Source organism: Schistocerca serialis, chromosome 4 (genome assembly GCF_023864345.2).
Source record: "Schistocerca serialis cubense isolate TAMUIC-IGC-003099 chromosome 4, iqSchSeri2.2, whole genome shotgun sequence".
In the NCBI taxonomy this organism is placed as follows: domain Eukaryota; kingdom Metazoa; phylum Arthropoda; class Insecta; order Orthoptera; family Acrididae; genus Schistocerca; species Schistocerca serialis.
Window position 1 is genome coordinate 135,446,794 of NC_064641.1, and position 27,118 is coordinate 135,473,911.

The 27,118-nt window shown below is 42.6% G+C and overlaps 1 protein-coding gene across 1 annotated transcript in view; it reads left to right on the forward strand.

Moving 5' to 3' along the window:
• The window catches only part of LOC126474323 (testis-specific serine/threonine-protein kinase 1-like), an 81,794-nt gene that overhangs the window by 33,734 nt on the left and 20,942 nt on the right, over positions 1 to 27,118 (forward strand). Inside the window, exon 3 of the mRNA XM_050101789.1 lies at positions 16,253 to 16,555. Coding sequence (XP_049957746.1) covers positions 16,253 to 16,555 — 303 coding nt within the window. The remainder of the gene's footprint in view (positions 1 to 16,252; positions 16,556 to 27,118) is intronic.

Sequence of the window (27,118 nt, forward strand, 5' to 3'; positions counted from 1 at the left end):
GAAAGCGGCGATCCGCTATCCGGAGCGATACTTATTATGGACGAGGCATCGACGATATCCCGTAAATTTCAAGCTTTGTTCCTTTTTTGTGTGATAAATACTTGTCAAACTTTAAACGGTTTTCTCAGAAGCATGTTTTTCGGCATGGTTGTCGTCCTCACGATACAATTCTCATCCGATTTTAATGACTTTTGGACTCCCTTGAAGCAAATTGAACTCTCTTCAGTTCTTGGTAGCCGATTATTTTAATGTTGATATTTACTATTTTTTTCGGCCGAAAATGAGGGGTCAAAAAATGGGCATATTTTCCAAATAACTATAATTTTACATTTTTTTGGCAGATCTCTATGATGAACTAAAATTACATCTGTAAGGACCAGCGTGATATGTTAATTACATGTTTCACACAACCATAACAGGAGTTACAGCGACAAAAGTCCAACAACCTCCTTTCAGAGCTGCCTCGGGATAATCACAATTACACAGTTAAGATATTAATATTTTTCAATAAAAAATACCAATAAACACTTCAATGTATGCTTTATTCATTTCAGCCAACCCCATTTGTCTACTACATTCCAGTATGTAGAGAAAAAAATTCCTGAATTTGAGCAATATTTTCGTCCATCACCCCGTCGAACCCCTTTAATCAGCTTCTACATCTACATCTTCATCATATCCCGCAAGCCAGCTAATGGTGTGTGGCGGAGGGTACTTTAGGTAACACTATCTGATCCCTCCAACCCTGTTCCACTCGAGAATATTACGTGGGAAGAATGATTGTCGGTAACCCTCTGTATTGCCTCTAATTTCTCGAATTTTCACCTCGTGGTCAATAGGCGAGATGTTTGTGGGAGAAATTAATATGTTGTCTGACTCCTCCTGAAATGAGCTATCCCGAAATTTCAGTAGTAAATTTCTCCGTTATGCACAACGTCTCTCTTGTAACGTCTGCCAGTGGAGTTTGTTTAGCATCTCCGTAACGCTCTCTCTCCAACTAAACGATCCCGTGACGAAACGCGCCGTTCTTCATTGGATCTTGTCAATCTCCTCTATCAGTCCTACCTGATAGGGATCCTAGATAGATGAACAATACTCAAGAATCGGGCGAACAAGCACCTTATAAGCCACTTCCTTCGTGGCTGAGTTACATTTTCTTAAGATTCTTTCGATGAATCTGAGTCTTGTGTATGCTTTCCCACTATCTGTTTTATATGGTCGTTCCACTTAAGTCGTTCTGGATAGTCACGCCTAGATATTTTATGGCAGACGCTGTCTCCACCTGTTTGTCATCAGTAGTGTAGCTGTACGGTAGTGGATTTCTTTTCCTATGTAATCGCAAAATGTTACATTCATTTACGTTCAGTGTCAACTGCCAGAGTCTTCACCATTCATCATTTCTCTGCAGGTCGTTCTGCAAATTCTGACTATCTTCTGGCGTTTCTACTTTGGTATATACAACTGCATCATCTGCGAATAGCCTTAAAGAACATCGGACGCATTCTATTAGATCATTTATCTATATCTTCAACAGCAACGGTCATATCACACTTCCCTGTGGTACTCCGGATATTACGTATACATCTGTCGATTTAGTTCCGTTAAGAGCGACGTGTTGAATTCTATGTGCAAGTAAGTCTTGAATCAAATCGCAGGTCTGCTCCGATACTTGGTAAGCTCGTATTTTTTTTTCATTAAACGGCCATGCGGGACGGTGTCAAATGCCTTACTAAAATCAAGGAACACAGCATCAACCTGAACACCCTTGTCCACTGCCCTGTGGATGTCATCGAGGAACAGAGCGAGCTGGGCTTCGCAGGATCTATGTTTGTGGAATTCATTTTACTTTTTATACAGGAGCTGTTCGTTTTCCAAGAACGTCATAATTCTTGAGCATAAGACATGTTCCATAATTCTAGAACAGATTGACGTCAACGACATAAGTCTACAATTGTGTGGATCTGTCTTACGGCCATTCTTAAAAACGGGAATGACCTGCGCTTTTTTCGAGTCGTTAGATTCCTTTCGTTGCTCAAGCGATCTATGATAAATTACTGCTAGAAGTGGAGCAAGTTCTTTCGCATAATATTTATAGAATCTTATAGGTATCTCATCCAATCCTGAAGCCTTCCCACTACTAAGCGATTGTAGCTGCTTTTCAATTCCGCGATCTGTTATATCAATATCTGCCATTTCGACGTTCGCACGACGATTGAAAGGAGGGACAGTGTTACGATCCTACGCGGTGAAACAACTTCGGAAGAACGAACTCAGTATTTCGGCCTTCTTTCTGTTATCTTCCGTTTCGGTGCCGGTGTGATCGCTGAGAGAATGAATAGATGATTTTGACCCACTTACTGATTTTACATTCGACCAAAATCTCTTAGGATTTTTACTCAGGTCGGTTGAGAACGTCTTACTTTCGAAATCATTGAACCCGTCTGTCATTGCTCTCCTTACACTCATTTTCGCTTCGTTCAGCTTTTGTTTATCAGCTAGGTTTTTACTTCTCTTGAATCTGAGATGAAGTGCTCTTTGTTTACGTAACGCTTTTCTAACACGCCTATTAAATAATGGTGGATCTTACCCGTCCCTTAAAACCTTGCTCGGAACATACTTGTCTGGGGCATATTGAACGATGCATTTGAATTTGTTCCATTTGTTCTCCACATCTTCGTCCTCAGCACCGAATATTTTATGCTGGCCGACCATGGTGGCCACGCGGTTCTAGGCGCTGCAGTCCGGGACCGCGCGACAGCTACGGTCGCAGGTTCGAATCCTGCCTCGGGCATGGATGTGTGTGATGTCCTTAGGTTAGTTAGGTTTAAGTAGTTCTAAGTTCTAGGGGACTGATGACCTCAGATGTTAAGTCCCATAGTGCTCAGAGCCATTTCATATTTTATGCTGACTGCTGAGATATTCTGAAATTTGTATCCTGTCACGCTTGCTGAGCAAATATATTTTCCTATCTTTTTTAACATTCCTTGGAGGACCCGTCGTCATAGATGCTGTCACAGCCTTATGATCACTGATACCTTCCTCTACGGTAACTGATTCGATAAGTTCAGGTCCGTTTGTTGCCATGAGGTCTAAGACGTTACCCTCACGAGTTTTTTCTGTATCTGCTCTAGGTAATTTCCGGACAAGGCATCCAGAATGCGACATAATTCCCTGCCTGTGGCACCACTTTTGATGGCATAATACTCCCAATCTATACCTGGCAAGCTGAAGTCACCCCCCATTACAACGGCATGATCAGGAAAAATACCGATGATATTCTGGAAGCTCTGCTTGAAGTGTTCTACAACTACAGATCCTGCCCCAGGTGGTCTATAAAAGCATCCGATCACCATTTTCGACCGATCTTTGATACTCAGTTCCCCCCAGATTAATTCACATTCAGTATCCGTGATAACCTCGCTAGATTTTATCGAATATTTTACTGCAATAAACATGCCGTAATCACTGGCGACTAACTTATCCTTACGATAAACATTCCAGTTTGAACTTAGGATTTCGTTGTCATTGACGTCTGGCTTCAACCAGCATTCTTTTCCCAATAGTATCTGTGCATTATAACTTTAATAAGCGATACTCATTCTGAGACCTTTCCTTGGATGCTCCTGCAGTTTACTAATATCATATTATCTTTTCTATCTCTGATCTATGAGGACCAAGATTCTCTGAGGACACTGTGGCTGATTTAACAAGAAAATCGTGTTTGCTCCCAAGGGAGCTTCTGCTTCGTCTCTTGTGTACTGGTGTGCCTGTGCAACTTTCCCGCTCTTAGATACAGATTTTTCGCCGAGCGAGCTGTTTCAGATCATTGTTAAATATGAAGGTAATACAGCAGAATACTCCGAAAGGAACGCATTTGGTATACGTTCTGAATAGGAAGACTAGCCTTTATTAGGTAACGTATGTTGCTTCGCTAGACCTAGGGTATCTACTTCTACACTAGGTGATCAAAAGTATCCGGACACCTCGCTGAAAATGACTTACAAGTGCATGGCACCCTCCACCGGTAATACTGGAATTCAATATGGTGTTGGCCCACCCTTAGCCTTGATGACAACTTCCACTCTCGCAGGCATACGTTCAATCAGGTGCTGGAAGGTTTCTTGGGGAATGGCAGCCCGTTTTTCACGGAGTGCTGCACTGAGGAGAGGTATCGACGTCATTGGGTGAGGCCTGGCACGAAGTCGGCGTTGCAAAACATCCCAAAGGTGTTCTATATGATTCACGTCAGGACTCGGTACAGGCCAGTCCATAACAGGGATGTTACTGTCGTGTAACCACTCCGCCACAGGCCGTTCATTATGAACAGATGCTCGATCGTGTTGAAAGATGCAGTCACCATCCCCGAATTGCTCATCAACAGTGGGAAGCAAGAAGGTGGTTAAAACATCAATGTAGGTCTGTGCTGTGATAGTATCACGCAAAGCAACAAGAGGTGCAAGCTTCCTCCAAGAAAAACTCTACCACACCATAACACCACTGTCTCCGAATTTTACTGTTGACACTACACACACTGGCAGATGACGTTCACCGGGCATTCGCCATACCCACACCCTGCCATCGGATCACCACATTGTGTACCGTGATTCGTTACTCTACACAACGTTTTCGCACTGTTCAATCGTCCAATGTTTACGCTTCTTACACCAAGCGAGGCGTTGTTTGGCATTTACCGGCGTGATCTGTGGCTTATGAGCAGCCGCTCAACCATAAAATCCAAGTTTTCTCACCTCCCGCCTAACTGTCATAGTACTTGCAGTGGATCCTGATGCAGTCTGGAATTCCTGTGTGATGGTCTGGATAGATGTCTGCCCATTACACATTACGACCCTCTCCAACTGTCGGCGGTCTCTGCCAATCAATAGACGAGGTCAATCTGTACGCTTTTGTGCTATACGTAGCCCTTCACGTTTCCATTTCATTATCACATCGAAAACGGTGGACCTAGGAATGTTTAGGAGTGTGGAGATCTCGTGTACAGACGTATGACACAAGTAATATCCAATCACCTGACCACGTTCGAAGTCCGTGAGTTCCGCGGAGCGTCCCATTCTGCTCTCTCACGATGTCTAATGACTACTGAGGTCGCTGTTATGGAGTAACTGGCAGTAAGTGGTAGCACAATGCACCTAATATGAAAAACGTATGTTTTTGGGGGTGTCCGGATACTTTTGTTCACATAGTGTGTGTTACTTGTACTTGTGTTAGCGTCCGTTATTGATTTGACTTCTGGAATACTTACTGCATCTCCTTTGGTGAAGGAATTTCGGAAACCGTGTTTAGTAACTCCATTTTAGTAGTGCTGTCATCGTTAACTTTACCACTGCTATCATACAGTGAAGCTATTGACTGTGTGTTGCCGTTTATGTACTTCACGTGCTCTTTGGAGATTCTGCCGGATTTCGAGATAGCGTTTCACTGAGCAAGCTATTAAAAGCAACCAGCATTGAAGATTGCCCTTTCAACTTTCTATGAAACATCACCAGCCTTGGCGGTTTTATGTTTTTTTTTTCATAATCTGACATGCTTTTCAATGCTTCTATCACAGTGTCCTGATCTATTTTGTGTACCATGGAGGATCCGTTCCGTCACTTATTAATTTGCTTGGTACGAATCTCTCATTTGCCGTCAACATTACGAGACCCCAAAAAAGACATAATTATTTTGTAAAAGATTTATACTTTCAAATTGATTACAAAACAACCTTATCCCTTTCGAAATACTCTCCATTACAACTAATACATTTGTCCCAACGGGGCTTCCACTGTTGGAAATATTTTTTGTAGTCATCAGTCATCATTAGAAATGGCTGACAGCTCCTCCCTCGTTTTTGTCTTGACTTCTTCAATGTCGTCAAATCGGTGTTCTTTCATGCCCTTTTTCATGCGTGTAAATAAGAAAACGTTACACGGAACCATGTCAGCATATCAGACAAGTAAGGTGCGTGGGGCAGCGAAACCATAACATCTTTGTCCAAAAACTGTCTAACAGATACGGCTTTGTGTTCTGGTGCGTTGTCGTGGTGGTAGAACCAATCTCCTGCCTGCCGTAAATCGGGTCTTTCCTTACGAATACCGTTGCGCAATCTTCTTAAAATTTCCAGATAAAAGGTTTGATTGACGGTCTCACCTGGGGAAAAAACTCTGAATAAACTACGACCTTGGCACCAAAAAAGCAAATCAACAGTTGGTCGATGTTTGATTTGGTCTGACGACAGTTTTTTGGGCGGGGTGACGATGACGTCTTCCATTTTATTGACTGTTGGTTTGTTCCTGGGTCGTAACCATAGTACCGTGGCTCATCCCCAGTAATGACCTTTGACAGAAAATCTGGATCCGTTTCAAGCTGCTGTTTGAAATCACGACATGCTTCAACTTGACGTTCCTCTTGACTGTTAATCAGAACCCGAGAAACAAACTTGACAGCAACCCTTTTCATTCCCATATCTTCCGTCAAAATTCACTGAACCGTGCTCCAAGGTAACCCACTGATCTGTGGCAGTTGATCAATTGTCCATCGACGGTATGTGAGCAGAAGCTCTCGAATTTTATCAATATTTTCGCCGATTCGGGTTGTTGGTGAAAGTCCAGAACGAAGTCTGTCACCAGTCGGCATGTCGCCATTTTTAAGTAGAGCAAACCTGTCGTACACTTGACTTTTTCCCATAGCGTCTTCTTGGTAAGCCGTTTACAACAACAAAACAGTTTCAGCAGCATTTTTACCCTATAAAAAAAAATTTAGAGCTGTACGTTGTTCACTCAAACTTGCCACCACAAAAACCGAAACAAGAACAAAATAGCGCTAGCAAATAGAGTCATTTCAGATGAACAGGACTAGCCAGGATGACAACACAGGCGGCACTGAACTGGCAATGAGTTGCGCTATACACGCATACCGACAAAAATGCGTACTACACAAGCTCTCCCCACTGCAAAGTCATTCCGATTTGTTTTGTGTAACCCCCTCTTGTTGTTGTAGTCTTCAGTCCAGACACTGGTTTGATGCAGCTCTCCATGCTGTGCAAGTTTCTTCATCTCAGAGTAGCTACTCGACCTACATGCTTCTGAATCTGCTTAGTGTATTCATCTCGTGGTCTTTCTCTACGCCCGCCTCTCGTGGTCGTGCGGTAGCGTTCTCGCTTCCCAAGCCCGGGTTCCTGGGTTCGATTCCCGGCGGGGTCAGGGATTTTCTCTGCCTCGTGATGGCTGGGTGTTGTGTGCTGTCCTTAGGTTAGTTAGGTTTAAGTAGTTCTAAGTTCTAGGAGACTGATGACCATAGATGTTAAGTCCCATAGTGCTCAGAGCCATTTGAACCATCTCCCTCTACGATTTTTACTCTCTTCGCTGCCCTCCAATACTAAATTGATGATCAATTGATGCCTCAGAACATGTTCTAACAACCGATCCTTTCTTTTAGTCAGGTTGTGCCCAAATTTCCTCTTCTCCTAAATTCTGTTCTGTACCTCTTCGTTAGTTACGTGATCTACTGAACTTCACCATTCTTCTGTAGCACCACATTTCGAAAGCTTCTATTCTCTTCTTGTCTAAACTATTTATCGTCCACGTTTCACTTCCATACATAGCTACACTCCATACAAGTACTTCCAGAAATGACTTCCTGACATTTAAATCTAAACTCGATGTTAACAAATTTCTCTTCTTCAGAAACGCTTTCCTTGGCATTGCCAGTCTACATTTTATATTCTCTCTACTTCGACCATCATCAGTTATTTTGCTCCCCAAATAGCAAAACTCAATTAATACTTTAAGCGTCTCATTTCCTAATCTAATACCCTCAGCATCACCCGATTTAATTCGACTACATTCCAATATCCTCGTTTTGCTTTTTTTGGTGTTCAACTTATATCCTTCTTTCAAGACACTGTCCATTCCGTTCAGCTGCTCATCCAGGTCCTTGGCTGTCTCTGACAGAATCACAATGTCATCGGCGAACCTCAAAGATTTTACTTCTTCTCCATGGATTTTAATACCTACTCCAAATTTTTCATTTGTTTCCTTTACTGCTTGCTCAATATACAGATTGAATAACATCGGGGATAGGCTACAACCCTGTCTCACTACCTTCCCAACCACTTCTTCCCTTTCATGTCCCTCGACTCTTATAACTGCCATCTGGTTTCCGTACAAATTGTAAATAGCCTTTCGCTCCCTGTATTTGACCCCTGCCACGTTCAGAATTTGAAAGAGAGTATTCCAGTCAACATTGTCAAAAGCTATCTCTAAGTCTACAAATGCTAGAAACGTAGGTTTGCCTTTCCTTAATCTATCTTCGAAGGTAAGTCGTAGGCTCAGTTTTGCCTCACGTGTTCCAACATTTCCACGGAATCCAAAATGATCTTCCCCAGGTCGGCTTCTACCAGTTTTTCCATTCTTCTATAAAGAATTCGTGTTAGTATTTTGCAGCCATGACTTATTAAACTGATAGTTCGGTTAATTTCACCCCTGCCAACACCTGCTTTCTTTGGGATTGAAATTATTATATTCTTCTTGAAGTGTGACGGTGGTTTGTCTCATACATCTTGCTCACCAGATGGTAGAGTTTTGTCATGGCTGGCTCTCCCAAGACTATCAGTAGTTGTAACGGAATGTTGTCTTCTCCCGGTTTTTTTTTTTTGACTTAGGTCTTTCAGCTCTGTCAAATTCTTCATGCAGTTTCATATCTCCCGTCTCATCTTCATCTACGTCCTCTTCCATTTCCATAATATTGCCCTCAAGTACATTCTCCCTGTATAGACCCTCTATATACTCCTTCCAGATTTCTGCTTTCCTGTCTTTGCTCAGGACTGGTTTTCCATCTGAGCTCTTGATATTCATACAGTTGTTTATCTTTTCTCCAAAGGTCTCTTTAATTTTCCTGTAGACAGTATCTATCTTACCCTTCTCGATATATGCCACTACCTCCTTACATTTGTCCTCTAGGCATTCTTGCCTAGCCATTTTCCACATCCCGATCTCATTTGTGAGACGTTTGTATTCCTTTTCGCATGCTTCATTTACTGTATTTTTATATTTTCTCCTTTCATCAGCTAAATTCAATATCTCTTCTGTTACCCAAGGATTTCTACTAGCTTTCAGTTTATCCAGGTCCCATTTCCTTATGTTCCTACAGTTCGCAGTTTCTTCAGTTTTAATCTACAGTTCATAACCAATAAATTGTGATCAGAGTCCACATCTGTTCCTGGAAATGTCTTACAATTTAACACCTGGTTCCTAAATCTCTGTCTTACCATTATATAATCTATCTGAAATCTTCCAGTGTCTCTTCCATGTATATAACCTTCTTTCATGATTCTTAAACCAAGTATTAGCTATGATTAAGTTACGCTCTGCACAAAATTCCAGCATGCGGCTTCCTCTTTCATTCCTTTCTCCTAGTCCATATTCACCTACTACTTCTCTTCCATTTCCTATAATCGAATCCCAGTCCACCCTGACCATTAAATTTTCGTCTCCCGTAAGTATCTGAATAATTTCTTTTATCGCATCATACATTTCTTTAATCTCTTCTTCATTTGCGGAGCTAGTTGTCATATAAACTTGTACTACTGTGGTAAGCGTGGGCTTCGTGTCTATCCTGGCTACAATAATGCGTTCACATTGCTGTTCGTAATGGCTTATCAGCGCTCCTATTTTTTTATTCGTTATTAAATCTACTTCGGCATTACCCCTTTGTATGTTGTATTTGTAACCCTGGATTCACCTGATCAGAAGTCTTGTTCGTCCTGCCACCGAACTTAACTAATTCCCATTGTATCTAACTTAAACCTATCCATTTCCCTTTGCAAATTTTCTAAGCTGTCTGCCCGATTAAGGGATCTGACATTCCACGCTCCGATCCGTATAACACCAGTTTTGTTTCTACTGATAAAGACGTCGTCCCTCATGTCTTTGAATTTAAGCCACATCTGACCTACACTTACATAGTTAGTGTGGAAGAAATGGAGACCTTCTCTTAGGAGGGTGTCATGAGAATTTTTATCTGTTTTTTGAAAATGGATACACTTGGTGATTATAAATAAAGTTAAACTTTGAAACCGCTGCAGAAATAAAACCACTGGTCAGAATGACGTCAAGTTGCAACAGAATGTTATCGGAGAAGGAGTAAAACGTATGGCAGAAGACAAATAGTTTCAAAATGTATCAATAGATGGCACTGTAAGCATCATAATATAATAGTGGTCGTCTACAAATGACAAATGAATCATACAACAATGCCTAAGGCGTAAGTCTGACGTTAAATAAACTGTATTACTCAGTGTGCATGGCTGTACATGTGTGATGCTGTTAGTTACGTAAGTCCATCCACCACGGCAAGGTCATATCGCATCGGATGGTGAAAATCAGTTTTTAATTGTCATGAGGCCAAATACCGCGTAAAAAGCGTCACTAAATCGGTTTTTAACTATCCTGAGGCGAAAAACCACATGAAAAGCATCAGTCACATCGGTTTTTAACTGTCCTGAGGCCAAAAATCGCATAAAAAGCATCAATCAAAATCAAATCGGATTATTAATTTCCGTGTGACTGGCGGAAAACGTTTTCAATATGCTGTCCACCGTTTTCTGCAACAAATTGAAATCGAGCAAGAGCATGTTCACAACTGATCGAAGTGTTCCCGGGGTCGGTTCAGAATGTGTTTCTCAATGCGTGCCTTCAGTACAGCTAATTTTGCAGTCGGAACACTGCACAGAGCATCCTTCAGATAGCCCCACAGCCAGAAGTCACACGGAGTAGGATCAGGTGATCGGGACGGCCAGGCTGTAGGGAAATGGCGGCTGATAATTCTAGTATTTACGAAGCGACGCTTCAGCAGCTCCTTAACTGGATTTGCAATGTGCAGAGGTGCGCATCTTACATAAAAATGATCCCATCCACACATCCACGATGTTAGAGAGCTGGAATGACGTGGTTGTGCAAAAGACACTCTCAGCGCTTACCAGTGACGGTACAGGTAACAGGACCGGAAGCACCTGTCTCGTCGAAAAAATATGGCGCTATGATAAATGATGCCGTAAATCTGCATCACACAGAGACCTTTTCAGGATGAAGTGGTACTGGTTGATTTGCGTGTGGATTTTCCGTTGCCCATATTCGACAATTCCGCGTATTGACATATCCTGTCAGATGAAATTGGGCTTCGTCTGTCCACAAAATCTTCCACGGCCAATCACTGTCCACTTCCATGCAATCAAGAAATTCTAAAGCCAAGGTGTACCTTGCTGGCAAGTCAGCAGGAAGCAACTCATGCACATGGGTAATTTTCAATGGATAGCAAAGAAAGATGTTTCATAGGGTTTTACGCACCGTGCTCACGGGTATGTCCAATGTTCGGGCAATTCTCCGTGCACTACACGTTTGCACACCACCACTCGTCTCCTCCTCCATTGCTGTGGCCACTTCTTGCACTGACGTCGAATCAGTTCGTTTCCTCTCTCTACCGGGTTGCACACCAAACGAACCCGTATTTTTCGTATTTCCGAATCATTTTCTGCAGAGCCACGGAAGCCATCGGACCAACGCCTTTTTTCAAACCCTTCAGTGTCCGGAACTTCTGCAGAGCGACGTGTGCACAGTCATCATTCTTGTATTACAATTTTAAAGCAGAGCACGATCCGGTATTGAGACAGTCATGGCGAACGTCGCAGACGCGAGAGGAGGAAAAGCCGTGACCCGGCTTTTTTATACCAACTTCAATGGGTCGTGCGCATGACAGGTGTTTTCATTTACATATTCTCACACATACAGCTTCACTATTAATCAATTTTCCCACAGTTTTTTTCTTCTGCCATACGTTTTCCCCCTTCTCCGACAACATTGCGTTGAAAGTCTCTTCGGGTTTGCTGCCGGATCCTAAAATCAACTTGACTCGATATTTCGGCGATCCAACTGTTCGCCACCTTCAGGAAATGCTGCTTCTGCTGATGAGTCCCGCTGAGTTCTCAGCGGAACTCATCAGCAGAAGCAGTATTTCCTGAAGATGGCGAACAGTTGGATCGCCGAAATATCGAGTCAAGTTGATTTTAGGAGTCCCGCTGAGTTCTCAGCAGGACTCATCAGCAGAAGCAGCATTTCCTGAAGATGGCGAACAGTTGGATCGCCGAAATATCGAGTCAAGTTGATTTTAGGATCCGGCAGCAAACCCGAAGAGACTTTCAAGACTTATTACGCCGGGAAAGCCTACGTAGTCACAACATTGCGTTGCTTTTTATCGTCATTCTGTCCAGTGGTGTTATTTCTATAGCGTTTTGAAAGTTTAACTTGAATTATAATCGTCCTGTATTTTGCTTTTATCTTTTATGGATTTGGATGTTACAGTATTCAGACTCGCTACAACGACCTTGTGGTAACAAATCCTTGTGTCTTACATGATGCTGCCCTTTTGCTCGGGATTATTTGTTTCCAAGAGGTCACCTATGTTTTCATAATCATTCGCAGTTCGAGTAGGCGCATGAACTTATTGCTCAAAATAATTTTCGGAGAAAACATCCAGTAATATTTCCGACGATGTTTTTATGCCTACCACCAACTTTTAACGTGTATTTTACCCAAATGTTAAGCGTAAATTGAAATCGCCTGCAGCTACAACTGTATGAGTCGAGTATCTATTCGAAATTGGACTCAACTATTGCTTGAACCCTTTGTAGGGCGGTGGGTGGAATTAATTGTTTATATAAAAATGTAGAATGTAATGTAGAAAAGATGCATTTCCCGGCCGATGCACCATATGTGGGGCGGCAGGTGGAGTTAACTGTTTATATAAAAAATGTATGTTGTTTGTTCTTCCCAGCCGATGCACCATATGTGGGGCGGCGGGTAGAATTAATTGTTTATATAAAAATGTAGAATGTAATGTAGAAAAGATGCATTTCCCGGCCGATTAGCAACATATGTGGGGCGGCGGGTGGAATAATTGTTATTATAAATATTCCAATTATTTATTTAATGCTGTTGTTTGCCGTTCTCAACACTGGCTCTCTAACTACAATATTGGCAACCAGAAAGTGATTAGCAAAACGTGAAGCCTGTAATTAGAATTCCTAGTGCCCACTTCATCTGAGAAATACACTTATAGCTACAGCTTATAGCTCTGAGGAATTAGGAGATTGTCTGGGATTCATAATCAAAAACGATTCTGTCTAAAATGTTCACTATATTCTGAAAGTCACAGACCAAAAAGAATCCACACAATCCAACTACCAGAGCAGTTCAGAGTTTAATGCGCTGATGCAACTATAACTGTCCAAATTAAATGTTTAAGTGAATGCTCGCCATAATTTGATGATAATGTTCATCAAACGCCACGCTAAATAATGGTAGAATGTTTGTCCCGCGACAGCACGTGAAAATACGACATACGCAAACTGAAGATAGATCATTAAAGTCATCCCAGAATTAACACTTCATTCGAAAACGATTTCATGGTTACGCGTATCCCGAGTAACTTATTACGGCATCCGAGGCTGTTTATAGCAATGATACCGAGGCGACGCGACTCCCGGCACAGGTGGTGTGGTATTCAGCGTCTGGAGAGAACTGGGGCCTTTTTTTCTCGCGCAGCGTTCTTATACATAAAGCCGCGGTGCGGACGGCTAAGGGAAAGCCTGGTCAATTCCGCTCTCCCGACTAGCCGCTGGGCTAGTAATGCACCACTTTAAGTTATTGAATAAATCATCGCTTCCTTTGCTGATGGCCGATAAAGCTCTCAATTTAAATGTGCATTCAGCACACAGGTAAGTAATCATAATAAATGTCTGACGTGGCTAAGTCAAATATTTTGGGCGAGAGAATTAATTTAATTACACTACACGCAGTAGACGAGCTCTGAACTTGCCCTTTGGAGATACATTATTTTATAGTTATTCAATTGAAACTTCTCACATCTTTATGATTATAGCGGATCTCCCTTCTACTTAAATTTAAACATCCTAGCCTTATTTATTAGCCTACTTAATCTATCTTGCTTCCTTAATTTCTAAGACAAAAACCAGAAAATCATGAATTTCAACTAAAATTTTAATTTGTGAGATCCACAAGACTGTTTCTACTAAATTATTATGAAAAAGGAATCTAAATATAAATTTTTAAGTTTCTAGCTCTTTTCTGTTGCGTCAATGATTTTTACAGAAAAACATCCAAATTTCGAAAATGATTAAAGTTATTGAACTGATATTCAACACATATTGATTTAGTATTACTCCTGACATGCTAGAAACGTTTCAGGTTATTTACTTGATTTTTAAAGTATTGCGCAACATTTATGACGTCAGAGCTAGTTACAGCGGACTAGGCTGGCACACAATGGAACGACTGATGTGAATTTTATACGGCGTGAGTAGGCTGCTTCCCTACACCTTCAGTAACTATAACATCAGATTCGAGGTGTAAATATGTCGCCAGGAAAACGGACACAAAATACAATTTGAAAACACGAGAGTAATGGATCATTACACTGGGAGTGCATTCTAAAGAAGGCAGCTGAGACTGGAACAAACCGAGACAGTTTTAACGGAGATCAGTGGTAAACACTTAGTAGAGCAAGGGGTGGGCAATGGATACTCAGCGAAAGTGAAGACGGACGCTTGGTGCTTGTAGGGAAACGGAAGCGACAGTTTCAGTCGTGATGTCAGTCCCTCGCACCACTTGATGTCCTGATGAAGATGGCGGAGACGCTGTCGAAAGCTCTACTGTTTTATTCGAAATTACGCGACTTACACTACTGGCCATTAAAATTGCTACACCGCGAAGATGACGTGCTACAGACGCGAAATTTAACAGACAGGAAGAAGGTGCTGTGATATGCAAATGATTAGCTTTTCAGAGCATTCACACAAGGTTGACGCCGGTGGCGACACCTACAACGTACTGACACGAGGAAAGTTTCCAACCGATTTCTCATACACAAACAGCAGTTGACCGGCGTTGCCTGGTGAAACGTTGTTGTGATGCCTCGTGTAAGGACGAGAAATGCGTACCACCACGTTTGCGACTTTGATAAAGATCGGATTGTAGCCTATCGCGATTGCGGTTTATGGTATCGCGACATTGCTGCTCGCGTTGCTCGAGATCCAGTGACTGTTAGCAGAATATGGAATCGGTGGGTTCAGAAGGGTAATACGAAACGCCGTGCAGGATCCCAACGGCCTCTATCACTAGCAGTCGAGATGACAGGCATCTTATCCGCATGGCTGTAACGGATCGTGCAGCCACGTCTCGATCCCTGAGTTAACGAATGGGGATGTTTGCAAGACAACAACCATCTGCACGAACACTTCGACGACGTTTGCAGCAGCATGGACTATCAGCTCGGAGACCATGGCTGCGGTTACCGTTGACGCTGCATCACAGACAGGAGCGCCTGCGATGGTGTACTCGACGACGAACCTGGGTGCACGAATGACAAAACGTAATTTTTTCGGATGAATCCAGGTTCTGTTTACAGCATCATGATGGTCGCATCCGTGTTTTGCGACATCGCGGTGAATGCACATTGGAAGCGTGTATTCGTCATCGCCATACTGGCGTATCACCCGGCGTGATGGTATGGGTGCCATTGGTTACACGTCTCGGTCACCTCTTGTTAGCATTGACGGCACTTTGAACAGTGGACGTTACATTTCAGATGTGTTACGACCCGTGGCTCTACCCTTCATTCCATCCCTGCGAAACCCTACATTTCAACAGGATAATGCACGATCGCATGTCCTGTACGGGCCGTTCTGGATACAGAAAATGTTCGACTGCTGCCCTGGCCAGCACATTCTCCAGATCTCTCACCAATTGAAAACGTCTGGTCAATGGTGGCCGAGCAACTGGCTCGCCACAATACGCCAGCCACTAACTGTGGTATCGTGTTGAATCTGCATGGGTAGCTGTACCTGTACACGCCATCCAAGCTCTGTTTGACTCAATGACCAGGCGTATCAATGCCGTTATTACGGCCAGTGGTGGTTGTTCTAGGTACTGATTTCTCAGGAGCTATCCACCCAAACTGCGTGAAAATGTAATCACATGTCAGTTCTAGTATAATGTATTTGTCCAATGAATACCCGTTTATCATCTGCATTTCTTCTTGGTGTAGCAATTTTAATGGCCAGTAGATTTTATTCTGTCTTCATTGTCATTTGCCTAATTGTGCAGGGGATTGCCCTCTTTCGAGCAGTTGTTCCCACGTGTTATACGTGGTGGCGGCCATTGGCGTTTCTGTCAATTTGCAGGGTAAACCGATTCTAAGCACCACGTACTGTGGCTCACTGGCGTACGCGCCGCCAGAGATCCTCAAGGGGACTCCGTACCACCCCAAGGTAGCTGACATTTGGTCACTTGGAGTCATCCTGTTCGTCATGCTCAACAAGGCGATGCCCTTCGACGACACGAACGTGAAGCGGCTGCAGGAGCAGCAGATGGCGCGCCGGTGGAAGTTCCGCTCCAAGGTGGCCAACATCCTCAGCGACCAGGTCAAGCGGCTCACGACCTCCATGCTGGAGCCCGAGACCAGCAGGAGGTTCAACATCCAGCAGGTGAGTTGCCAGCGCCAAAAATGACATCATGATGGAACTACAAAATTATTTCCTGGACCGGCTGCCTAGCAGTTGCACCTGAGAGACAAAGTTTTATATTTGAAGGAATGGGGTTCATATCCCCATACACGCATTCTGATACACATTTACTGCGGCTTCCCTACACAGTCATTAACAGCTGAATTGGGCACCTTGTTATCAGCCTGTTGTACACACCTTCGCCCTGATGACTGTGACAGCTAGCAAGGCACCGACTCCACGAGACACCAAAATCATTGTGATTAAAATTCTTCTGGGTATTATGCCACGTCATTGCTAAAAACTAACAACAATATTAAACTGAAACGGACGTTTTGGCCGAATTGCAACGGCCTTCCTCAGGGCACGACTGGTTTTCCAAGGGGATTGATGCTTCTATTTATTACAGACTATCGATGTCTGACGTCACTGTTGTAAAACTTTTAATTGGTCCTGTGATATGATTGGCTGGTCATGACGTAACGGAAGATGGAAGGAAAGAGGCTATTCGTGGATGTCCATGTCGTCAACGATTGGTAGCTGTCCGCCAATCAGCGTTCGGCTCCTGGTCGGCAAGTTTTCCTCCTGGTGTGCGCAGAAGTGGACTGACAGTTGCTCTGCAGGTGTTTATGCAGATACGTCCGTGTCCCGTGTAGCTTCTACCCCGCGACCGCTAGCGGCCCGTTGAACTGGGATGGCCGGCAGCCAGGACGCCGGAAGTTTGTAGCCATCTTCTCTGATGATGTTATCAGGCTGCTTAATAATTTCTATCGCCTCCAGTAGTTTGGGTTCTCGCATCCACGGTTCTTTCGCCAGTACTCGGGCTTCTTGGAACCTGATAGGTTGCCACAGTCAAGGTGGTGTTCCGCGATCGCCGATTTATTATGTTGTTGTAATCGTACATTGCGTTCGTGTTCTGCTATTCGTAAGCTGACAGGTCTCCCTGTTTCTCCTATGTAGGCAGCTCCGCACTCTCGCCGTAGTTCGTAAACACCTGCAGTGTTAAGATTGTTGACTACATCCTTGGTGGAACTTATCATTTCGTGGATCCTGTGACTTCTTCGAAAAATTGGTTTGAAACCTCGTCGGCGGAGGACGTTGCCTAGCCGCTCACTGACGCCTTTTACGTACGAGAGAAGCTTCCACTGATACACTTACCAGTCTTCACAAGGCGAAGTTCTTAGCATAATTCCAGGAACACCGCCACTGGTCGTCCAAAGCATGGAAAAAGGTCACACGGAGTGATAGGCAGTAGTACCTGTTGGTAGACACCCACGGTACTGTTCAACTGCCAATAAGAGACCTTACAGACTGGTGGTGGCGATATTCTTGTGTGATACATGTCCACCTGGGGTGGAAAGGGGCCTCTGGAACACCTGCCATCATCTATCACAGGCGAACAGTACAGGAACCTACTGTCCGATCACAGGAATCCTTTCGTTTGTTTGCAGCATCCCAGAGCCGTTCAGTACATTCAGTAAGACACTGTACCACGGCATCACTCCCTGATTGTGTCAGAATTGCTGGAGTTAACCTCTACTGATATGAGGGAGCTTTCATGAGGGTATCCGGCGCTTCTGACACACTTCCAGAATAATACTCACGACTCCAATCCGGCTGTGACCAATTTCAGTGAGTTTTGGACTGCAGATTAGTGCTCACAATGGATACTGAGGATGGCCTAACAATGATTTTGATATAAGAACGTAGGCTTCCGCGGCCGGTGTCATAGTGATTAAAATTCCTCTGGGTATTATGCCGCGCCATTGCTAAAAACTAACGACAATAATAAACTGAAACCGATTTTTCGGCCGAATTGCAACGGCCTTCCTCGGGGCACGACTGGTTTTGCATGGGGATAGGTGCTTCTATTTATTACAGACTATCGATGTCTGACATCACTATTGTAAAACTTGCGTGGGCCGGTTCTTTGCTGTACGCTATAGTAAGTAGACGGAGCTTGAGATCACCAACAGTTAGTTGGCGAGCGATTTGACGCAGTGTGTGGCGCTGATACAATTCTTAATCGTCGATCATGACCTTTGTCATGTACACTTGGTTGATCAAGTCAGCTGAAACAGTCGGTAGCATTGGTTCAAATGGTTCAAATGGCCTAGAGCACTATGGGACTCAACTTCTGAGGTCATCAGTCCCTTGAACTTAGAACTACTTAAACCTAACTAACCTAAGGACATCACACACATCCATGCCCGAGGCAGGATTCGAACCTGCGACCGTAGCGCGGTAGCATTTCCCCACAATCTAGACATTCACGGACAACCCTTTACAATACTGCACATGAAAAGGCCAGTATATGCTCGATCTCAGAAATAGAGTGTTCGACGCATTCGACAGCAACGATCTGGCTGTGTCGAATGCTCTGATATCGCACTTCGCTGAGCCATGGGGACACCTCGTTAAGACACTAGACAAGCTGTCAAGGAGACTAGATTTCAGGTCAACTAAGCTGACAGTTGATGGTTGGAGAGACAACATCACAGTTACATGTAGTCTGCGTAAACCAGTTACGTTGGCCACTGATGCATCGTGTATGCAGATGATGTTAACCCCTTCAACATCAGCTAAGGCCTGAAGGTAGTGTACTGAAGCACCGAAACTGGTAGCCATACAATAAATTACTTCATAAGGACGGCTGTTGGTGTTTCATTTTCATACAATGGCGAAAGGCCGTAGTCACCCAGACCTCCAGTCACAAGGATGGACGTACAACAATATTTAATTTCTGTGTGATTCTACTAGGTGACTGAAGGCAAACGCCGGGATGGTTCTTAAAGAAAAGACAAAGCCTATTTACTTCCACATCCTTCGCCAACTTATCCTCTCTCTCTCTCTCTCTCTCTCTCTCTCTCTAATGGCTTTGTCGTCAATGGGTCGTTGAGGCCAAATCTTCCTTCCACTTTTTCCCTGAGTACTTTGCCAGATTTGCGCTTGATTGTCTCACGGACATCTAGCGCAGGATACGAACGCACGTTTACGCTGCAGTATGAACTGACGAAATTCTCTCGGCATCAGGTATACGCTAACAAGAAGAAAATAAATAAAATAAAATAAAATAAATGAAAATAATAAATAAACGAAAGAACGACGCAACACGAAGAAATTATGCGAATGTGATGGAAAACAGTAGATGTGATGCACGTGTATAGGCAAACGAGTCACCACAGTTTCAGAAAAATTGGATGATTTGTTCAAGAGAAAGACGTTCAAAAATTGGGCAAGTCACTGACACGTTGATCAAACTCTAGCCCTTGCTCAAGCAGCTACTCGGCTTCTCACTGACTGATGGAATTGACGAATGCCCTGCTGAGGGATACCGTACCAAATTGCGCCCAACTGGCGCATTAGACCTACATCTGCATCTACAAGGATACTCAGCAAATCACATTTAAATGTCTGCCAGAGGGTTCATCGAACCACATTCATAAATCTCTATTATTCCAATCCCGTATAGCGCGCGGAAAGAACGAACGCCTATCTCCTTCCGTGCGAGTTCTGATTTCCCTTATTTTATAGTGGTGGTCGTTTCTCTCTACTTAGGTCGGAGTCAACAAAATATTTTCGCATTCGGAGGAGATTCCGCCGCAACAAAAACGCCTTTGTTTTAATGATTACCATCTCAAATCCTGTATCATTTCAGTGACACTTTCTCCCCTATTTCGCGATAATGCAAAACGTGCTGCCCTTCTTTGAACTTTTTCGATGTACTCCGTCAGTCCTATCTGGTAAGGATCCCACACCGCGCTGCAGTATTCTAAAAGAGGACGGACAAGTCTAGTGTAGGCAGTCTCCTTAGCAGATCTGTTACATTTTCTAAGTGTCCTGCCAATAAAACTCAGTCTTTGGTTATCCGGGTTCCCGGGTTCGATTCCCGGCTTGGTCAGGGATTTTTCTCTGCCTCGTGATGACTGGGTGTTGTGTGATGTCCTTAGGTTAGTTAAGTTTAAGTAGTTCTAAGTTCTAGGGGACTGATGACCATAGATGTTAAGTCCCATAGTGCTCAGAGCCATTTGAACCATTTTTTTAGTCTTTGGTTAGCCTTCCCCACAACATTTTCTATGTGTTCCTTCCAATTTAATTTGTACGTAATTGTAATTCCTAGGTATTTAGTTGAATTTACGGCCTTTAGATTTGACTGATTTATCGTGCAACCGAAGATTAACGGATTCGTTTTAGCACTCACGTGGATGACCTCACACTTTTTGTTCTTTAGTGTCAATGTCTATTTTCGCGCCATTCATATATCTTTTCCAAATCGTTTTGCAATTTGTTTTGATCCTATGATGACTTCACTAGTTGGTAAACGACAGCGTCAGCTGCAAACAACTAAAGACGACTGCTCAGATTGTCTCCTCAATCATTTATATAGATAAGGAACAGCAAAGGGTCTATAACACTATCATGGGGGACGCCAGAAATCACTTCTGTTTTACTCGATGACTTTCCGTCAGTTACTACGAACTGTGAGCTCTCTGACAGAAAATCACGAATTCAGTCACATCACTAAGACGATATTCCATAAGCACGCAATTTCATTACGAGACGCTTGTGTGGTACAATGTCAATAGCCCTCCTGAAATCCAGAAATACGGAATCCATTTGAAATCCCTTGTCAATAGCATTCAATACTTCGTGCGAGTGAAAAGCTAGTTGTGTTTCTCAAGAACGATGTTTCCTAATTCCGTGTCGACTGTGTGTCAGTAGGCCGTTTTCTTCCAGATAATTCCTTATGTTCGAACACAATATATGCTCCAAAATCTTGCTGCATATCGACGTTAATGATATGCGCCCATAATTTAGCGGATTACTATTACTATCTTTTTCGAATATTGGTGTGACCTGTGCAACTTTCGAGTCTTTTGGTACGGATCTTTCGTCGAGCAAACGGATGTACATGGTTGTTAAGTATGAAGCTATTGCTTCAGCATACTCTGAAAGGAACCTAACTGGTATACAGTCTGGACCAGAAGACTTGCTTTTGCTATGTGATTTAAGTTGCTTCACTAGTCCGAGGATATCTACATCTACGTTACTCATGTTGACAGCTGTTCTTCATTCGAATTGTGGAATATCTACGTCCCCTTCTTTTGTGAAGGCATTTCGGAAGGCTGTGTTTAGTAACTCTGCTATCGCGCGGAGAAGGCATTGATTGTATTTTGCCTCTAGCATACTTCTCATACGATCAGAATCTCTTTTGATTTTCTGCGGTCTGTTCCTTTGATCATCCTTCTCTAGCTGAACCAGTGTTCATTCTCTATCGAGCCCACCAGTGTCAGGACATAAGAGGCAATCCTGAATTCATTACTTTCCTTTTGAAATAGCAGTTAATGATTGTTCACAATTCTAAAGTGGTTTAGGACCGGTCGACACATCCTGTACAATTCCTTTATTGCATGATAAAAAAGAATAGATCCTTTCACTTTTGGTTCCATTCGATTTTAGCCAACCCCACACGGTATTTATTTTCTTTTGGAAGAAGGTGTTAAAAACGAAATTGTTGCTTTCTGCGAATTCTTGTACCCCGACATTTCTGTTGTTAAATCCAAAGTCTTGCAATGGAGAATCGTTCATTAGCTTTTCCGATTATTAGTGTTAAAGTTCACCATTATCAACTCGTAGCACGATTTTATTATCACCTACAAATATTCATAAAGCTCTTCAGTTTGTTCATCAGGATATCAGTGCGCTGGTGCATCAACTAAACTAATATTCATGAAACATATTTTATGTATTTTTGAAACAAGTCTTGCTAATCTGTCTGAATTTATTATAATTATTATTTTTAGATTGAGTTTAGTCTTCTTGTATACCACAAAGCCCACTACTGAATTTCCTCCCTGCTGTGTTCCTCTGTAGTGAAGCACATGTCCTGAGGCTAATAGCATTTGGACTTCGGTTTTGCACTTCTGATAACCCTCTTGTATCTCAGTTGATCTTATTTCAATCCTCTTCCAACTCAACTAAACTCTCTTCTATTCCTAACTTTCTTCAATTTATTGTCTCTACATAAAAAGTAATGCAAGCATTTAGGTTTAAGCAATCCATGTTATTGTCTGTTCAGCTAAACTTCATGTGACTGGGCGTGCTCTGTGATATGAAGCCATTGCCGGACTTTCAGCAATTCACTAATTTCCATATTCTTAATGCTGTTTTGTCTAAAATTGACATAGTGAGACAGTGGCTGTGTACAATTAATGTAGGTTGATTTCAAAAGAAGAAGACAGCAACCAAACACTATTTTGGAATATTTGGAAAATACAATCCTGCAACTTCGCAACAAAATCGCGCGGAATTTTCGATGTAAGTACCATAACCACTTAACCTCGCATATTTATTTACTCTGTATTTCACCGTTTGGAGGTTAGTTACGTTCACATAGGGCGCTTCTAACACTGTTTTCTACCATAGTGCACCAACACACCAAGAACATTTCGCCACAGTTGAAGAATAAAAATCGAAAACTGACGATTATGTAAAGTGTATCTTAAAAAAAAAAATCACGTGAACAGCCTTCTGATGAACTTCTCAGTTCGAAACCGGTTACGGTACTATTTATTTAAATAAATAGCAGTATTAATAGTGGTTGGTTGTTGTCTTCTTCTTTGTAAGAATCAACCTACGTTAATTTCATATTCTTTTTTCACATTGGCCAGAATAATGACGTCACAGGAACTTAAGCATGGCAGCGGGGCCTCCGTGAACGTAACAATGCTACCTTTCCTGCCAGCATTCAAAGAGTTTGCCAGTGTGCTCATAGCAATTTCAGTTTAGGTCTGAGTGCTTCCAAGCGTCGGGGTCTGGTGAACATGACCAGTTGGTGTGCTTATCAGGCGCTAGCAGGGGCCTCAGATCCCCAGTAACGTTTCGATTTAGCAGTCAGTCTTTCTATTGACTGTTGGGTCCCCGTTCAGGATCAGAGTCGAGGAACGTAAGTTCAATGTTCGTTATAAAACAAATCTTCAATCGTACAAGATCAGCGAGTGCATTCCTCGCTCCTTTTTCTGAATTCTTAACGTAACTAAGCGTCGTGTTTGGCCACTGTGCACATTGATAAGGCCGTCGCAGCGAGAACAACAAGTTGAGGTGTGCATCAGGCTATTAGTGCGTCACCTCACCATGGAAAGGTTGTAGGACAATATAAAGGATCTTAGAACCTAAGTCAAGACTAATACTAACAGATACTTATTTTCTCTAGTGACTGGCAAAACTCATAACAAAAACTAACAGAGAACAAAGTTCTCTAAATCTGAAATCAGATTAAAAAATGATGCTAACGCTGTGGAGAGATACCAGAAAGTGTGGAAGACTGTATGCAGAAAGCGCAGTACGATCTGCTCGTCTGTAGAATCAAAGTTGATAAGATGTCACAAATTATAACCAAGTTAACGGACACAAATTGTGTGCGAAAGTAAGCAAGTAAAGTTCTGCTAAGAATAAGGATCGCGCTGCCGCAATTGCAACACTTAATGTTTCCCTAAATTCAGCAAACCATGCGCGCCCATCAGCACCAAATGGCAGCCAGTAGATAAGTGACCCTTACGGTGGGCAGCAACATTGCACAACACTCTACTTTCGAAAAAACTCTATACGGTGGGCATGTCTAAATGATTTCGCCAATATGGCAGATGAGAATATCGCTTATTTCACGAAAAAACGGGAGAACCCTGCAGAAAGTATCAACTCTTGGTGTACAGAAGACACCTTAACAAAAAAGAGTCTGGTACTAGGATGGGGCAGCCTCCCAGAGGTTGGTTGAATTCTTCATGCCAAGCACAATGGTGAGGCGACTCTGTTATATTGGGTACATCAAATTTTACGCTGGTTTTGCAGCGTCTTGGTGTGTCCTCCTTTTGATGTCTATTCAGAATAGGCAAAAAAGCTGTGCTCAGTTATTCTCTTTGAATGGCAGTGGTGGCACGGTGCCTTCTACTCAGGGCCAGGAGAGGAGCCGGCTCTGCTGAAAAATCTCGAAGCAGGCTGCAGGCTAATTTCTGCGAGAAACGCCCAGCTCCCAGGTGACCTTCACCCCTCCTAATGAGATTCGCCGACTGCCTCCTGCCGACGAAGACGACACAGAGATCACTCCAGGAGAACACCTTCCTAGTGAGAAAAACACAAAGCTTTCCTCCCAGCAAATGTGACCAGTGTACCCTAAATAAAATTAACAACGTGGTGACAGTATTGTCACAGTGTCACGTTTATTACATTTAGATCAGAATCTAGCACAATTTGACTCACAAAGGGGTCAACAGCTGGTTGGTGATCAACCCACTTATATTTGTTCCCCATAAAGCAATGCATCAGTATCGTTACCTTGTACTAGCACCTACGTAATGTAAACACCTGGAATAGAGATTATAGCCCACACCACTCTCCCAGAGTCCGTACCAGAATAATATGTATTTTTATGACTTTTCACACAATACATATTGTTGTTCTTTTTCACATTGTTTAAGAATGTTTGCTCCTGCAGGAAGCTCTGTGGGTCAAAACTAGAAGAAAAGTTCGTATAATTACATACCCAGAAACCAACACCTATTGAGATATGGGGCCAATCTGTCTACGACAATGGTAATACCATTACAATGCTCAATAACGCTTCCTCTTAGGGAATGAATATTTGACTCTAGGTACTGTTGCTTTAAATAAAAATTATAAAATTGTCTCTGATGTACTAATCAGATACAAAATAACATTATGTTGATCGTAGGTGCAGCAAACCTAAATAATGCGCACCAACTTCAGGCAGTCAAGTTTAACAACCAAGTTAATTGTTGCCAGTTTCACACAGAATGTCATAGGTTGGTGATAGATTCTACGTAATTAAATGGACTGGAATTCATCTCCATCTCTCAGTTTAGTGGTCTGAAAGCTCACTGTATAAATAAATTACATGAAATGTACGGAAATAACGATTGGTGGTCACAGTCAGATTTAATCAAACTTCACACTATCACAAATAAATGGTAGTCTAATCACCATGATGTCGATAAGTGACGGAAATAATCAATGTTCCCACTGGCTAACTGAGTTGAAAATTAGACTAATGGCAATTAACTCAAAGTCCAGATCGGTATTACCTGGTACATTAAAAGTTCTGCTGAGCAGGTAGCAGAAATAACACAGAGCCCTCACCGTTGCAAAATATCTTTTAAGCCCCCAGCGTACCCCTCCCCAGAACCATCCTCTCTTACGACGTTTTACATACAAATACAATCAAGAACCTGAATGTGCCATCAGATGTGCATTAAACATCTAAACAAAACTGATACGTTACATTTAATTCTACATGCAGTAGTTTTCCCACAGACTAATTTCAAACGATTACAAATTTTAGGAGCAGTAATAAAAGTAGTTCTTGATCTCTGTGCTTTCTCTAACTACAATGCAGACAGGAGTGGCACCACTGTATTACAGAAATATTCCTACTCTTTCCACAGATGCAATCAGAATTTACATAGCTCGTATTTGTTTCGAAGTAAGGAAAATATATGAAAATGTATACACAATTAATTAAAAATGATGATTATAAATATTAATCGTCGAAACCAAATGTTTTAGGTGGTGTGTAATCAAGTCGTGCACCACGTACTGCCAAGCTATAAAATGATAAGCCGATTTAATAAGAAATTCAATTAAAAAGTCTCTTATAGGTTGATCAATGACGTTATGAAACATATGAATAGCTCAGTCGTTTGGCATCGATGATCAGTACAAATTGTAAGCTTAATTTCTTTCGTGTGATAAAAGTTGGAAAAGATATTAATTATTTACTGGATTTCAGATAAACAAACGTCCTTGACGCTGTACCTTCCCACTCACACTACCCGCAGAGAATATCTACATACCAACAGAATCATCTTTACTTTCTCTTTAAGGTAACATATCGCGCTAATTTGTGTCTGTAATAGTTTGCGCTGCAAATGTGCAAGCTGGAACAATATACACTGATAAACCAAAACGTCATGGCCACTGCCCAGAGCGACGTTGGATGTCGTTTTGGACACGTGACAAAAGTGCACTGAAGCGCCAAATAAACTGGTACAGGCATGCGCGTTCAAATACAGAAATATGTAAACAGGCACAATACGGCGCTGCGGTCGGCAACACCTATATAAGACAAGTGTCTGGCGCAGTTGTTAGACTGGTTACTTCTGCTACAATTGCAGGTTATCAAGATTTAAGTGAATCGGAACGCGGCTTTCTAGTCGGCGGACGAACGATGGGACACAGCATCTTCGAGGCAGCGATGGTGTGGGGATTTTCCTGTACGACCATTTCACGAGTGTACCGTGAATATCAGGAACTTGATAAAACATTAAATTTCCGACTTCGCTGCGGCCGGGAAAAGAGCCTGCAAGATCGGGACCAACGACGACTGAAGAGAATCGTTCAACGTGACAGAAGTGCAACACTTCTGCAAATCGCTTGAGATTTCAATGCACAAGTGTCAGCGTGCGAACCATTCTACGAAAAATCATCAATATGGGCTTTCGGTACCGAAGGCCCACTCGTGTCCCCTTGATG